Source organism: Ovis aries, chromosome 21 (assembly GCF_016772045.2).
Source record: "Ovis aries strain OAR_USU_Benz2616 breed Rambouillet chromosome 21, ARS-UI_Ramb_v3.0, whole genome shotgun sequence".
Lineage (NCBI taxonomy): Eukaryota > Metazoa > Chordata > Mammalia > Artiodactyla > Bovidae > Ovis > Ovis aries.
In genome coordinates this window covers 45973899-45987135 of record NC_056074.1, presented here as the reverse complement: position 1 = coordinate 45987135, position 13237 = coordinate 45973899, and the positions used below count along the sequence as shown (strand labels likewise).

Below are 13237 nucleotides of genomic sequence, written 5' to 3'. Positions count from 1 at the left end.
ACTCGGGAAGCACCAGGCTGAGGGGGGAGACTCAGCCCAGCACTTGGGGAGCCCCAGACTGAGGGGGGAGCCCCGGCCCAGCACTCGGGGAGCCCCAGGCTGAGGGGGGAGCCCCGGCCCAGCACTCGGGGAGCCCCAGGCTGAGGGGGGAGACTCAGCCCAGCACTTGGGGAGCCCCAGGCTGAGGGGGGAGACTCAGCCCAGCACTTGGGGAGCCCCAGACTGAGGGGGGAGCCCCGGCCCAGCACTCGGGGAGCCCCAGGCTGAGGGGGAAGACTCAGCCCAGCACTTGGGGAGCCCCAGACTGAGGGGGGAGCCCCGGCCCAGCACTCGGGGCGCCCCAGGCTGAGGGGGGGGTCCCCGGCCCAGCACTTGGGGAGCCCCAGGCTGAGGGGGGAGACTCAGCCCAGCACTTGGGGAGCCCCAGACTGAGGGGGGAGCCCCGGCCCAGCACTCGGGGAGCCCCAGACTGAGGGGGGAGCCCCGGCCCAGCACTTGGGGAGCCCCAGGCTGAGGGGGGAGACTCAGCCCAGCACTCGGGGAGCCCCAGGCTGAGGGGGGAGCCCCGGCCCAGCACTCGGGGAGCCCCAGGCTGAGGGGGAGACTCAGCCCAGCACTCGGGGAGCCCCAGACTGAGGGGGGAGCCCCGGCCCAGTACTCGGGGAGCCCCAGGCTGAGGGGGGAGCCTCAGCCCAGCACTCGGGGAGCCCCCAGGCTGAGGGGGAGCCCGGCCCAGCACTCGGGGAGCCCCAGGCTGAGGGGGAGACTCAGCCCAGCACTTGGGGAGCCCCAGACTGAGGGGGAGCCCCGGCCCAGCACTCGGGGAGCCCCAGGCTGAGGGGGAGACTCAGCCCAGCACTTGGGGAGCCCCAGGCTGAGGGGGGAGACTCAGCCCAGCACTTGGGGAGCCCCAGACTGAGGGGGGAGCCCCGGCCCAGCACTCGGGGAGCCCCAGGCTGAGGGGGAGACTCAGCCCAGCACTTGGGGAGCCCCAGGCTGAGGGGGGAGACTCAGCCCAGCACTTGGGGAGCCCCAGACTGAGGGGGGAGCCCTGGCCCAGCACTCGGGGCGCCCCAGGCTGAGGGGGGAGCCCCGGCCCAGCACTCGGGGAGCCCCAGGCTGAGGGGGGAGCCCCGGCCCAGCACTCGGGGAGCCCCAGGCTGAGGGGGGAGACTCAGCCCAGCACTTGGGGAGCCCCAGGCTGAGGGGGGAGGCCCGGCCCAGCACTCGGGGCACCCCAGGCTGAGGGGGGAGACCCAGCCCAGCAGTGGAGTGCTGCGTCTGTGCAGATGGGGTCTCCCACGCTTGGTGCCCAGGGTCTGAGAGCCCCCGGCCCACCTCCAGCCTGGCTCTGAGACCCTGCCTGCTCTTCCAGCCTCAGCCCGCAGCCCTCGGAGGCCCCTGAACTGGATGAGGACGAGGGCTTTGGCGACTGGTCCCAGAAGCCAGAGCAGCAGCGGCAGCAGCAATGGGGAGCTGGAGAGACCCCGGATCCTGGGGACCCCTCTCGGGGTGTGAGTCCGGAGGGGACGCAGGAGGACGGCAGGCAAGCGGGGGTCACAGCCTGGGGGCAGCGGGCTCCCTCCAGCCCCCTAACCCATGTCTGGGCCGTGCCCTCTGTGCCCCTCCCTCCCCAGCAGCCCCCCAAAACGTCCCTGTGGCTGTGGGGACAGGAGCAGGAAGAGAGCGAGACGGGGGCGGCGGGTGGGGCTCGCTCCGGGCCCCCAGGGCCCCGGCCCGTCCAGACCAGCTGCGGCCCGATCAGCATGTGTGCAGCCCGCTGACGTCAGGGAGGCCCCGCGCCCCCGGGCCCCTTCCTCCCTGGGGGCAGCGCGCTCTGTTCCCACGGAGGGGAGCAGGTATTTCCAGATGTTTGAGGCGGCCTGGGGGACAAGCTTTCCAGATGCACAGACGCTGAACTGGGCTGGCGCGGGGGAGGGGGCCTCGCCCCCACCCGCCTCGGGTGGCTCTGAGCCGGGCTCCAGGCCCTCAGTCGTGGTCAGGGCCCAGATGGGTTCGGGAGCTCCGTGCTTGGGTCCCTGGCACCCTCCCCGGGCCATCTCCGGTGCCCCCCACCCCGAGGGCCCTAAGACCCCGAGCTCTCACTAAGACCACCCCAACCACCACTCAGTCACCCCGGTCCTCCTGCAAGAGGCCCCCACGCCCAGGGCTGGCTGCCTGGCGGGGCCCTGGTCCTGCTGTGGCCCTCTGGCCAGGACCACCCTCCAGGCCTCGGCTCCCCCCGTCTCTGCGGGCCGGGGTGCACCCTGCATTTCTGAGCTGGGGTCGGGGGCAGCAGGGAGGCCCATCCCCACTGGTCTTGGAGTGGTCGCCGGCTCCCTTTGTCCCTGGCTGCCGGCCACCAGCAGGGGGCACTATGGCTCTTCTGTGGACCCTCCTGGGCGCCAGGCCTCCCTGCCCCCCGCACCTGCCTGGCCGCCCGCAGCCGGGGCTGAATGGGCCTCTGTGAGCCTGCTGCTGGCTCCGACCCCGGCGCACCTTGGGTGGTGGGTCTGGGTCTTGGCTGGCACGAACACCATGGGGCCTGAAATCATGGAAAATGCGAACATTTCCCATCTTCTTCTCCAGGTTCAGTCCCGCTCAAATGCAGACCCGCACGGGCTGCCAGCGGCCGGTCTCCCTTGCCCCCGCCAGCCGTGTCCGGCCTGCTCCTCTGGGCTGTGACCCCAGTTCTCGCCTTGTCTCCCACTGCACCAGCCCCCAAGCCCCCCTCAGATCCCTCCTCAGGCCCCCTGGATGCCCAGGCCGGTTGCCCCCACACAGTGCAGGCAGGAGCAGGGGCCCCGCCCAGGCCGGCCAGGCGGACGCTGGCAAGCAGGACACGGGCCCGGCCTGGGGCCTGGGAGTAGCCTCAGTGAGCCGGTGGCCCTCTGTCTACGGGGCAGTGGGCACTGGTCACCACGGGGCAGATGCTGAGGTCCTTGGCCTCACTTCCCCAAAGACGCCCGGGTCTTGAGATTCCTTGGCACTTGGCTGGTCTGAGGGCCCCAACTTACAGACGGGGAAACCAAGGCCCGGACCTGGGGAGACCCTCAAAACAAACCATCAGATGACCTTTAACTGATAGGACTGCCTCTCCCACGACCACAGGCCCCACCAGGGAACCTCCGGGAGCCAGGGAGGCGACGAGCTGAGCCCAGCTGAGGTCGGTCTGGAGGAGCTGCATCTGAGCCCTGACTCGGAGCCCCGGGAGGGGCTGGCACCAGAACCCTCAGAGCCCACTGGGCCCGAGGAGCCCGGGCAGGGCAGCCCAGGGCTGGCAGAGGCCACGGAGGCAGCGGTGCAGGTGCGGGGCTCCCACAGGTCTGGGTGGCACTCTGGCCCCGGGCTGGCTCTTTCTCTGCTGCCTGCATGCCCTGTGGGCCTCACAGGACCGGCCCAGAGGGAGCCATCACCCCCACCTGCAGGCAGCCCCTGCCGCCCTGGAGGGGGCTGGGGCCGGTGACCGTGGGATGGAACAGCACGTTCCTGGACTCCCCAGCTCCTGTGGCCGAGAATTCAGAACCAGAGCACGTCAGGGCGGGAGGGGACCCGAGGAGGCCCAGGGAGGGGCAGTGTCTGCCGGGGCCCTGGGGGGGGCAGGAGAGGGGGCGAGGGGGCAGTGGTCCAGCCCTAACCCTGGATGTTCTGCCCCAGCACCAGAGCTGCCAGCAGCCCAGGACACCCAGCCCCCTGGTCTTGGAGGGGACTGAAGTGGGCTCGCCTCCCCTAAGCCCCAGCACCAAAGTACGTTAAGCACCAAGGCTTTGTCTTCTGTCCTGCACAGGCTGTTGATTGCCTGCTGTGTGGTGTTCGGCAGGGCCTGTGATAAGGGCATAAGCTGGGCAGAGGGACTGGGGTGGGGGTGGAACACAGGGGGAGCAGCTGCGGGGCAGGAGCTCTGGGCCTCGCTCCGACTTCAGAGGCTCCATCTCCGCCTGCCCTCCACAGCTCAGTGACAGAACCGAGTCCCTGAACCGCTCCATTAAGAAGAGGTATGTCTAGCTGCTTCCCAGGCAGGACCCAGGTTCTCCAGGGGAGGCAGGACCCAGGTTCTCCAGGGGAGGCAGGACCCAGGTTCTCCAGGGGAAGGCTGAAGAGGGGGTCCATGAGGTGGAGATCTGGGGCCCGAGAGAGCTGTGGCGGCTGCTCAAGGTGAGGCCCAGAAGCTGAGTGAGGGCTCCTGGGCCAAGACCCTTCTCTCCTCCAGTAACAGTGTGAGGAAGTCCCAGCCAGCCCTACCCATCTCCAAGATTGATGAGCGGCTGGAGCAGTACACCCAGGCTGTCGAGGTGGGTACAGGAAGCCTCACTTTCTGCTGAGCCCTTCCTCCATTCATGAGCCCTTTCCTCCATCCAGCCAGTGTCCCTCCACTGATCCCACAGCCCCCCAGCCAACTAACACCCTTTTATTCAACTAACTGACTTCCATCCGACCAACACTACTCCACCCTTCCACATTCTTCCTTCTAGCCCTTTATCCATCCAACCAAGTTTCTTCCATTGGTCCTACACCCACCCCCAGGCCCCACCCATCCAACTAACATGTTTACTCAACTCTCCCATCCAATCTACACCACTCCTTGCAATCAACACCCCTTTATCCAACCAATGACCCTCCAGCCAACCAACACCACTCTGTCCAGCCAACGTCCTTCCATCCAACCAACACTTCTCCATTCAAGCGATGGCCTTCTATCCAAGCAATGCTTCTTTGTTTAACCAGTGTTCCTCTATCCAACCAACACCTCTCCATGCAACCAATACCCCTCCTCTAATCCGTACCCCTCTATCCAACTAACACCCTTCCATACAATCTGATCCCCTCCATCCAACCTATGCCCCTCCATCCAACCAATCCCCCTCCATCCAACCAATCCCCTCCATTCAGCCAGTTTCTTTCCACCCAGTATTTCTTTGCTCAATGGGTGTTCCTCTATGCAACCAACGCCACTCACCCCGACCCACACACCTCCATACAACCAGTACCCTTTCACCCAACTAACTCCGGTCCACCCAACTGTCACTCCATCCACCAAGGCCCTTCCGTTCAAGCCCTGCTCCTCCAACCCCATGCCCGAGCAGAGCGAGGATGGCCCTGTCTCCTCTGCAGACTGCAGGCAGGACCCCCAAGCTCACGCGCCAGCCCTCCATCGAGCTGCCCAGCATGGCTGTGGCGAGCACTAAGAGCCGCTGGGAGACAGGAGAGGTGCAGGCTCAGTCGGCTGCCAAGCCCACCCCCTGCAAGGTAGGCGTCCATCGTGGGGCGGAGCCGGGCCCCCTCGGCACAGCAAGCGCAGGCCGTCCCGGCTGAAGAGCGGGCCGCAGGGCCGGTGGTCGCCGGGCTGGTCCCTGGGGAGGGCTGGGGGGCTTCCGGGCCTCCTCCGTGGGCATTCCCTGCAAGGGGGCACATGGGCCGGCCCTGAGGCCCTGGATCCGCCAGGCTGGCGGGAGATGTGCCCGGGGCTCCCAGCTCCCCCGGTGGGGCCCCCCTGTGAAGCGGCTTCCTTCTGCCCCCAGGATATTGTGGCCGGAGACATGAGCAGGCGGGATCTCTGGGAGCAAAAAGGAGGCCCCAAGACTTCGTCCACAGTCAAGGTGCCTCGGAACGCGGCGGACGCAGGGGGTGGGCCCAGCGGGCGGGCGGGGAGAGCGGCCATCTCCCTCCGTGGCTCTCACCTTGGCCCTGGGCCTCCTTCCCGGCAGAGCACCCCGTCTGGGAAGAGGTACAAGTTTGTGGCCGCTGGACACGGGAAGTACGAGAAAGTGCTTGTGGACGAGGGCTCGGCGCCCTAGGCCCCTCTGCCTGGTGAGTCCGCAGCAGCGGCCCGCGTGTGATGTGTTATGCGTAAAGTTTGCCACCCTGGGCGCCTGGTGGCAGGAGCCGGGAGGAGGCTCCTGAGGGCGGAGCGCCCAACTCAGGGCCGGCCCGAGCCTGCCCCTCTGGTCCCCCTGCGCAGCCCCCGTCCTTCTGGGGTCCTGCCCTGCTCCCTCTGGCAAAGCTCTGACTCCCTTCTGGGAGGAGCCACGAAGCCCTGTCCTCACCGCTGGGGCAGGCGAGGCCTTTGGGGGCACTGCAGGGCGAGCGGCGGCCCATCAGCGGGCTCAGGGTCCTGGGGGGGCCAGAACCTTGGGCGCTCCCTGTTATCCCAGTGGGAGCTGCTCCTGTGGCTGCCGCCCGCCTCATTGCCTGGGGAGGCAGAAAGGACCGCGGCGTGGTCGTGCACACTTTTATTAGTGGCCTGGGTCCCAGGATCCATGTACAGCACCCGTCACATCCCCCTGCCAACCCCCTCCTTCCCTGCTGAGTCCTGCCGCCGGCACCTCCCTGTTTCTCCCCGACTGCTGGTCAGAACCCCACTGCTGGTCCTGGGTCAGACCCCCTCTGAGGGCACATTGGGGCCCCCTTCCCCACCTGTCCAGGCCACGGCTGGTCCTCGCCGCCGGGCCAGGCTGCTCTCCCCATCTCCTCCAGGCTGAGACCCACCTCCCGTTTCATCAGTGAGTCCCCCCCCCCACCCCCAGCTCTGCCCTCAGTCTGGAGGAGTAGAAGCCGCAGCGAAGGGCGGCAGAGGGGCTGGCTCCCTCCCGGGCCTAGGCCTGCTCCCAGCTCTGGCCAGGGCCCCGTCCTCCGGCAGCACGGCTGCCAGGGCAGGCCACAGAGGCGACCCCGCCTGAGCCCAAGCCCCCAGCCACTACCCACCCCCACGGAGACACAAGTCTCCCCCACTTTCTAGGCAGAAGGGAGCAGCCCCAGAGTCCTCCTTGTCCCAGCACATGTCAAGACTCACCACCCGGAGCTCCCGGGGTTAAACCCGGCCCTGCTCCCTGGGGCCGGGCAGACCCTCCTGAACAGCCACGGCCCCTCCAGGCCCTGCTGGTGACCGCCCCCTACAGCCCCTGCCCCAAGCCCTGTGCAGACGCCCAGGTGGGCCCCGCCCTGCAAGGTTACTCAGACAACCCTGACCTTGAAGAGGCCTCCTGAACTGTCTGCCTCCCCAGAGATTCACCCCAAAAGCTCCCACACTCTACCCCAAAGCAGACCTCTCTCTGCCCGTCTGCACCGTCCAAACCCACTTTTTAATCCCCTTCTTAACCCACTGCTTAACCCGCTTCTCCCGCTGTGGTCCTTCCTACTCCTGTCCGCCCCACCGCCCCTCCAGACCCCCAGGCCGCCAGGCTCCCCTCTTGAATGGTTTCAGTTTCCCAGCTGGACACTCAGCCCCTCTCGTCCACCCCACGGCCCTGGGGCCACCCAGCCATTCAGTGGAGCCTCCAGCCGGCTGCTGTCCGGTTGAAGTTCTTGGGCTGGGGGTTCAGGACCAGGACTGGGGAGGTCACAGGAGGGGGTCGGGCAGCCACCTCCTGCAGCTTCCGGGCGTTGAAGCGAGGCCGATAAAGGAAGGGCAGGCGCCTGAGGCCAGCCAGTGTGCTCACCCCCGCTCCGGGCCCCACCTGGCTGCTGCGGGACTCTGCCATGGACACGCGGTAGAGTGCCGCGTCCCACATCTTGGAGGCCCGGGAGGCGGGGGGCCGGGGCTCCGGGCTGGCAAGGGCGGTCTTGCCCTGGTCCACCTGCCCCGGGCTGGGCTCCGGCCCCGGGAACTGGGGTTCCTCTGGCTCCTCCAACAGCTGCTTCTTGAGGCGCGTCCAGCCGCTGAGCTGGGGCCTGGCTGTGGCTCTGGGGGCCGGGCAGGGGTGGGGGCCTACCAGTGGGGCGAGCGGTGAGGCCCCATGGGGGCTGGAGACTCTCTCAGCCTCAGTGGCAGGGCCAGCTGTGGGGGGCTCCTCCAGGCGCCCAGCTCCGGGGGTCCCAGAGGCCGGCCTGAAAGGCGAGGGTCCTGGTGAGCAGTAGGTGGGCACAATGGGCACCACCACCCGGGTGCCAGCCTCCCTGGGCACCGAGGGCTGCAGGCTAGTGGGAGGCCTGGGCACTGGGGACGCCGCAGGCCGGGAACTGGCCACCTGCGTCCCAATGGGCAGTGGGCGGATGTGGGCCACGGGGATCAGGGGCTGAGCCCCGGGAGGGCAAGGGGCCATGTGCTGATCCTGGGGGGCTGCCGGGGGCGGGTCGGGGGTCCCTCCCTGAGGGGATGGTGCCAGCTGGACGTGCACTTGGCTGACATGGCGGCCCCTCGCTGTAGGTGCCGCGACCTGGGTGAAGCCGCTGGGGCACCAGGCAGGTTCTGGGGCTGGGGCTGTGAGCTGGGGGCCCGTGGCCCTGAAGTGGGAAGCCAGGCTCCTGCGCTGGGCGAGGCTGAAGGAGAATGTGGACCTCTGCATGGGGGAGGCCACGTGGTGGATGACAGGGGTCGGGGGGCAGCGGGGTGTGGTGGCCACAGCTTTTGGGGCCTCGGTGGGGCACGGGGCATCAGCAGGATGCACGGCCTCTGCTGGACGCAGGGCCTCCACGGGATGCGGGGCCTCCATGAGACGCAGGGCTTCGGCCAGATGCGGGGCCTCTGTGGGATGCACGGTGTTGGCTGGGCGTGGGGCCTCCCTGGGACGCAGGGCCTCGGTGGGGCGTGAGGGCTCAGCTGGACGTGGGGGCTCAGCTGGACTTGGGGCCTCGGTGGGGCACGGGGCCTCGGTGGGGCATGAGGGCTCAGCTGGACGCAGGGCCTCCATGGGACGCGGGCTCGGGGCCTCCTGGTCTCGGCTGGCCTCGCTCACGGGGGACAGGGAGGTGCGGAAAGCCCCTGGCGGAGCGGGGGGCCCACCCCCGGCCATCCTCTTCCGGGCTGCCTTCCTCAGGAGCCTCTGCAGGCGCAAGTTGTCCTTTCCCGGCTTGGGCAGCAGAGGTGGTGGCTGTCCAGGGGGCCCTGGGCGGCACAGCCCAGCCGTCCCAGGGGCCACGGAGGCGGCCGAGATGAGCATCGCTGCTCCCTGGGGCGGGAAGGAGGCAGTGGTGAGCCCAGCCCTCTGCCCACAGGCCGCAGCCCCGAGGGGGGCACAGGGCTCTCTCTTCTGCAGGGGACCCCCCAGATGTGCTCTAGGCGGGCACATCTGCAGCATCGATCAAGGGGGCGGCCCCGACATCACCCCCAGACTAGAAGTGAGCCCACAGCGGCCTGAGGTGCCTGGTGGGCACGCAGCAGGGCCGGGCCGGGAGACCCACGGGCGGGCGCCAAGCGGGGACACGTGCTGGGCCAGCCGCCCGCAGAGGCAGGAGGGGTGGCCACCCGCAAATGTGAGAGCCGCCTCGCCGTCGCCGGGCCGACCACAGGCGCGTCCGCTGTGAGCCGCGGCGAGGTGGCGGCCAGCGGCCGGGGAGGCAGGGGCAGCGTCCCGAGTGGTCGGCTGGGCGGAGGCGGGAGCCGCTCCCGCCGAGCTCCGGCTAAACGGGATGTTCCCTCAGGCCTCCCTGTGGGCTGGTCCCAGCCAAGCCGCCCGCCCTGCTTTGTGGGCGCCACGTGCTTACAGGGACGTTGACGGATGGCGCCCGGGCAGAGCGGGGGCCGTGGGCTGGGAAGGGGGGAGGCCAGGGCTGCGGCCGCGGGGCCCGCTCTGTCAGGCAGGAGCTGGGGGGCCCGGGAAGGGGTCTGCTTCTGGCTGCTGCCCGCAACCAGAGGACCAGGACCTCCTCGGGAAGAGTAGGGTACCCAGGCTGAGCCCCTCCACCCTGAGCCCTGAGCAGGGTCCAGGCGGCAGTGTCAGGAGCCGGCCTCCAGTCTGGAGGGGGACCGGGGAGGCTGCTCCTGGAGGCCGGAGGGGTTGGAAGGGCGGCCCCCGGAGAAAGGCTGCAGGCTGCGGTAGGCAGGGCTGCGGGCCCTCCTGGCTGCGCCTGATGCCCTCCCCCCGCCCCGGCCCCGTGTGTGTTTCCGCTTTCCCAGGAGCAGGGCACAGGCCGGCAGCAGGTCCTGCTTCCCCAACTGCACGCCCAGGGGGAACCTGGCCACGTCCGTGCCCCCGCCCCCCGAACCCGACCTTGCCGAAGAAGCTGCTTCTCATGCCTGGCCTCGCCCCACAACCCTGGCAGCTCTTGCTGTGGGGCCCTCCGACCTCGCCCTCCGACATGGCACTCACTGCCCCCCACAGTTCCGGGAGGAGAGGAACTCTGGCTGTTGGTTGGTGAAGGGACCCCCTCCAGAGAAGCCGTAAGCTCCCAGGGAAGGCGCCGTCAGTGCTGGGAGCGGCCACGTGCTGGGGTCTCCAGGTCAAGAGCCACAGTCCCTGCCCCACCTGCACTGTCCCCCACTCCCCGCTGGCAGCCCCTTCACCCTGTCCAGTAAAGCTTCCATGTGTCTCCACGTGCTGGCTCTCTGGGGCTCACTGATGGGCGGGGAGGGAACACGGCTGTCTGGAAGGGCCACCGCCCTGCCCAGTGGTGGGGTCCAAGCCTTCCTTCAGATTTGGACCCTGTCCTGTCCGGTGGCCTTCTGTGTGTGAGGCTCTGGGGTCTGAGGCGTGTGACGGCCAAAGTCAGGGTGCAGCTGGCAGTGGGCTCAAGTCCTCCTCCGGGGCGTCCGTGGAGTCTGCAGCCCCCGAGACCCTGCGCATGCCACTCTGCGCCCCTAGGCTGTGCCTTCTCTGAGGACGAGAACTTCCTTAGGGTCATCCCCATCCTGGTACCCAGGAGATTTGGTGGATGATGGATGATGGATGATGGATGGATGGAGGGTTAAGACGCATGGACAGATGGAGGGATGGGTAGGCGGGTGGAGGAAAAGATGGATGGATGGAGGGTCAAGGTTGATGGACGGATGCAGGGTCAAGGTTGATGGGCAGATGGATAGAAGGAGAGAGGGGTGGCTAGGCGGATGGACTGGTATGGAAACAGCGAGAGAGGTGAGGCCTCCTTGGGTGATGGACGGCTGGATAAAGCGCAGGTGGAGGGTGGGCCTACAGAAGGGATGGCAAAAACGCCGCTGTGCAGAGAGTAGACGCAGAAGAGACAAGGCAGTCAGACCGCGCCTGCTTCAGGGGCGCTGGGGAGGAGGACGGGCGGGCGGAGAGATGGACGGGTGGGCGGTGGGAGGCGGGAGTGGAGGGAGGGAAGGAGAAAGGGACTGTGCCACCAGCGTGCCCCGAGTGCACGGGCAGGCCGGGGGGGACAGGCTGGGGCTGTCCTTCCGGGCCCGTGCCTCCCCCCGGGGCTGCACGTGGCCCCACCGTGGGGCCCTGCTGCCCTCCATGTCAGGGGAGCCCCTTTGAAGAGCAGGCCCCTTGGCCCCCTGGTGTCCCAGGCCTGGGTCTGCTCAGAGCCCATTTTCTGAGGTCTCCTAAAGGGGAGCACGGATACGGCAGGCCGGGAGGGCTAGAACCTGGGCATGTCACACGGCCTACCACCCACCAAGGGGGTGTCCAGGGTTATGCCCGCCAGCGGAGGAGGGTGTCTCCCAGGGAAAGAGGGCTTCTCGTCCACCCGGCCGGATGGGACGTTACGAGGGCCACAGGCAGAGGCAGCCCCCTGGGCCACTGGGCAGCAAGCGGGGCCCCGAGGGCCAAGGGGTGGGCAGAGCGGGGCAGGAGAAGCAGCCGGCCACTCAGCCCACACTCAGGCCAGCCCCTCTTGGGGTCCTGGCCTCAGTGACAGGAACCCAGGGCTTGTCTCCTCTGCCATGGCAGCGTTGAGCCCCCACCTTGCAGAACCTGGGGTCAGGGCCTGCCCACCGCAGAGGTCAAGAGGCTTAGAGGGGCCACCGCCCGCTGTCTGGCCTCTGCCCTCCATCTTGACTGTCTCAGTGGCCCCTCCAGGCAGCCCCCTGCTCCCCAGCTCTGGGCACGGAGTGCCAGCCCCACAGCGCAAACCAGCAACCCACTACAGGGCCCGCAGAAGCACTCAGGGTGTGTGGGGGAGGCCACCCAGGCTGGGAAGGGCTCACCCTGAAGTGCTGTGTCAGCGGCTTCTAACTGGGGCCTGGCAGGGCCTGAGCCCACGGGCTGGGCCGACTGGGAGCTCAGACTGGCTGGCACTGGAGTGGGCACCCAGGTCAGCTCAGGGCTACCAGGCGAGGTTCAAGGTCTCTGGGCCCCACCACCGCCAACTATGCACATGGGGGGCCCTGCCCTCCCCCGTCCGCCTGGGGGTCAACCCTGCAGGAACCTGAGGGGGCACAGGCCCCCCACAGCCTCCTCCCTGCTCCGTGGCTCAGCTCAGATTTGCAGGCTTGAGAAGCCCACCCCAGCCTACCCTGCTCTGTCCCCAGGCCGAGGCCCTGCCCTGTCAGCCCTCAAACTCTTCCTGGGGTTCAGCCATTCCCTCGCTGCAGCCCCGGGCTGGGCCGCCCGGTCCGTGCCTCCAGCCCAGGTCTCCAGGCCTGGGGCGGGGGGGCCCAGCCCTGCCCCCTCCTCCCAACCCAGCACACGGGGTGTGGGTTACCTGTTGCAGGCCCTGGGCAGCCGGCGGCCGTACAGCAGCACCCGCTCAACGCCGTCCTGCAGTACCCTGGGCCTGGCGCCCTGAGAGGGAGGTCGCCGATACCCAAAATAAAACCTACCGCGTCCCTCTGACCTCAGCACCCACTCCCTGGCGCTGCCCGCTCATGGGCGCCCTCCTGCCAGGGCCAAGGCCACTGAGCGGGCAGCCACCCTCCTCTGCTGGCCGAGCAGGGTCACTGCAGGGCCGAGGAGTGCCCACCTGTGGGTAAAGACGCCCCAGGCCTGGGCGAGGTATGGCCAGCCGCCCTGGGCACCGGCGGCCGGTGGGGCCGGATGCACGTGAGCCCCTACTGTGTTTCCCCCAGGGTCTCCCTGCATCTGTGTCCGGGGGGACGGGGTCACTGTCAGCAGAGCACGGGATGCCTGCCTGAGGAGGGCCGTCAGCTCCCACCGTGGGGAGCAGACGGGGCAGGGGCCCCCCAAAAGCAGCCCAGGGCCCTCATTTGGATGTGTCTTTACAGCTGAGCCTGCTGGACACAGAGTTGGTCAGCATTATCCCAGGGTCAGCACTGTGTGTGGCCTGTCCCAGGATCCGGGCCGGAGGAGGGGTTCAGAGACCCCACGAGGGAGGCAGGACAACTCGGCGCCTCCGGCTTCGGGGGCTCCCCACCCTCAGGGGCTCTGGGGGGCGGACAGGATGGGGGCTCTGTCCACCCCTTGGCTGAGGATGGCGGGCCCACCCTGCCTGTCTCGAGCCCCACGGCCTTATCTCTGGCTTGCAGAAATTGGATGAGGTGCTGAGGGAAACCTTCCAGAAGGCTTGGGGGACCGGAGCAGGGCGCAGAGCCAGGGGGCTCCAGGGCTGGGGTGTGAGGGCAGCCATCCTGTCACCCCTGGCCCTCAGCCTCCGGAGGACA

The 13237-nt window shown here is 68.6% G+C and overlaps 2 protein-coding genes across 7 annotated transcripts in view; one reads left to right on the top strand and one right to left on the bottom strand.

The window, feature by feature from the left end:
• LSP1 (lymphocyte specific protein 1) overlaps positions 1 to 10249 on the top strand; it is a 35817-nt gene extending 25568 nt beyond the window's left edge. For 2 of the 6 annotated variants that reach the window (XM_027960048.3, XM_027960047.3), the window contains exons 3-11: positions 1376 to 1546; positions 3112 to 3166; positions 3658 to 3747; positions 3952 to 3995; positions 4211 to 4292; positions 5113 to 5247; positions 5520 to 5597; positions 5706 to 5808; positions 9833 to 10249. In XM_027960048.3, the coding sequence (XP_027815849.1) occupies positions 1376 to 1546; positions 3112 to 3166; positions 3658 to 3747; positions 3952 to 3995; positions 4211 to 4292; positions 5113 to 5247; positions 5520 to 5597; positions 5706 to 5795 (745 nt within the window). In that variant the 3' untranslated portion in view covers positions 5796 to 5808; positions 9833 to 10249. Of the gene's footprint in view, positions 1 to 1375; positions 1547 to 3111; positions 3308 to 3657; positions 3748 to 3951; positions 3996 to 4210; positions 4293 to 5112; positions 5248 to 5519; positions 5598 to 5705; positions 5809 to 9832 lie in introns of all 6 variants that reach the window. The other 4 variants (XM_027960042.3, XM_027960041.3, XM_027960045.3 and 1 more) reach the window with 2 other exon arrangements.
• PRR33 (proline rich 33) lies at positions 6218 to 12403 on the bottom strand. Its single transcript, XM_042237744.2, has 2 exons — positions 12322 to 12403; positions 6218 to 8885 (listed from the first exon to the last, which is right to left on the bottom strand). The coding sequence occupies exon 2, from the start codon at positions 8874 to 8876 to the stop codon at positions 7263 to 7265; it is 1614 nt and encodes a 537-aa protein (XP_042093678.1). The 5' UTR covers positions 8877 to 8885; positions 12322 to 12403; the 3' UTR covers positions 6218 to 7262.
• Positions 12404 to 13237: the final 834 nt, after the last annotated feature.

What these genes read in the sequence shown, in the direction of transcription:
- PRR33 (XM_042237744.2), bottom strand. Translation starts at nt 8,876, where the DNA reads ATGCTCATCTCGGCCGCCTCCGTGGCCCCTGGGACGGCTGGGCTGTGC.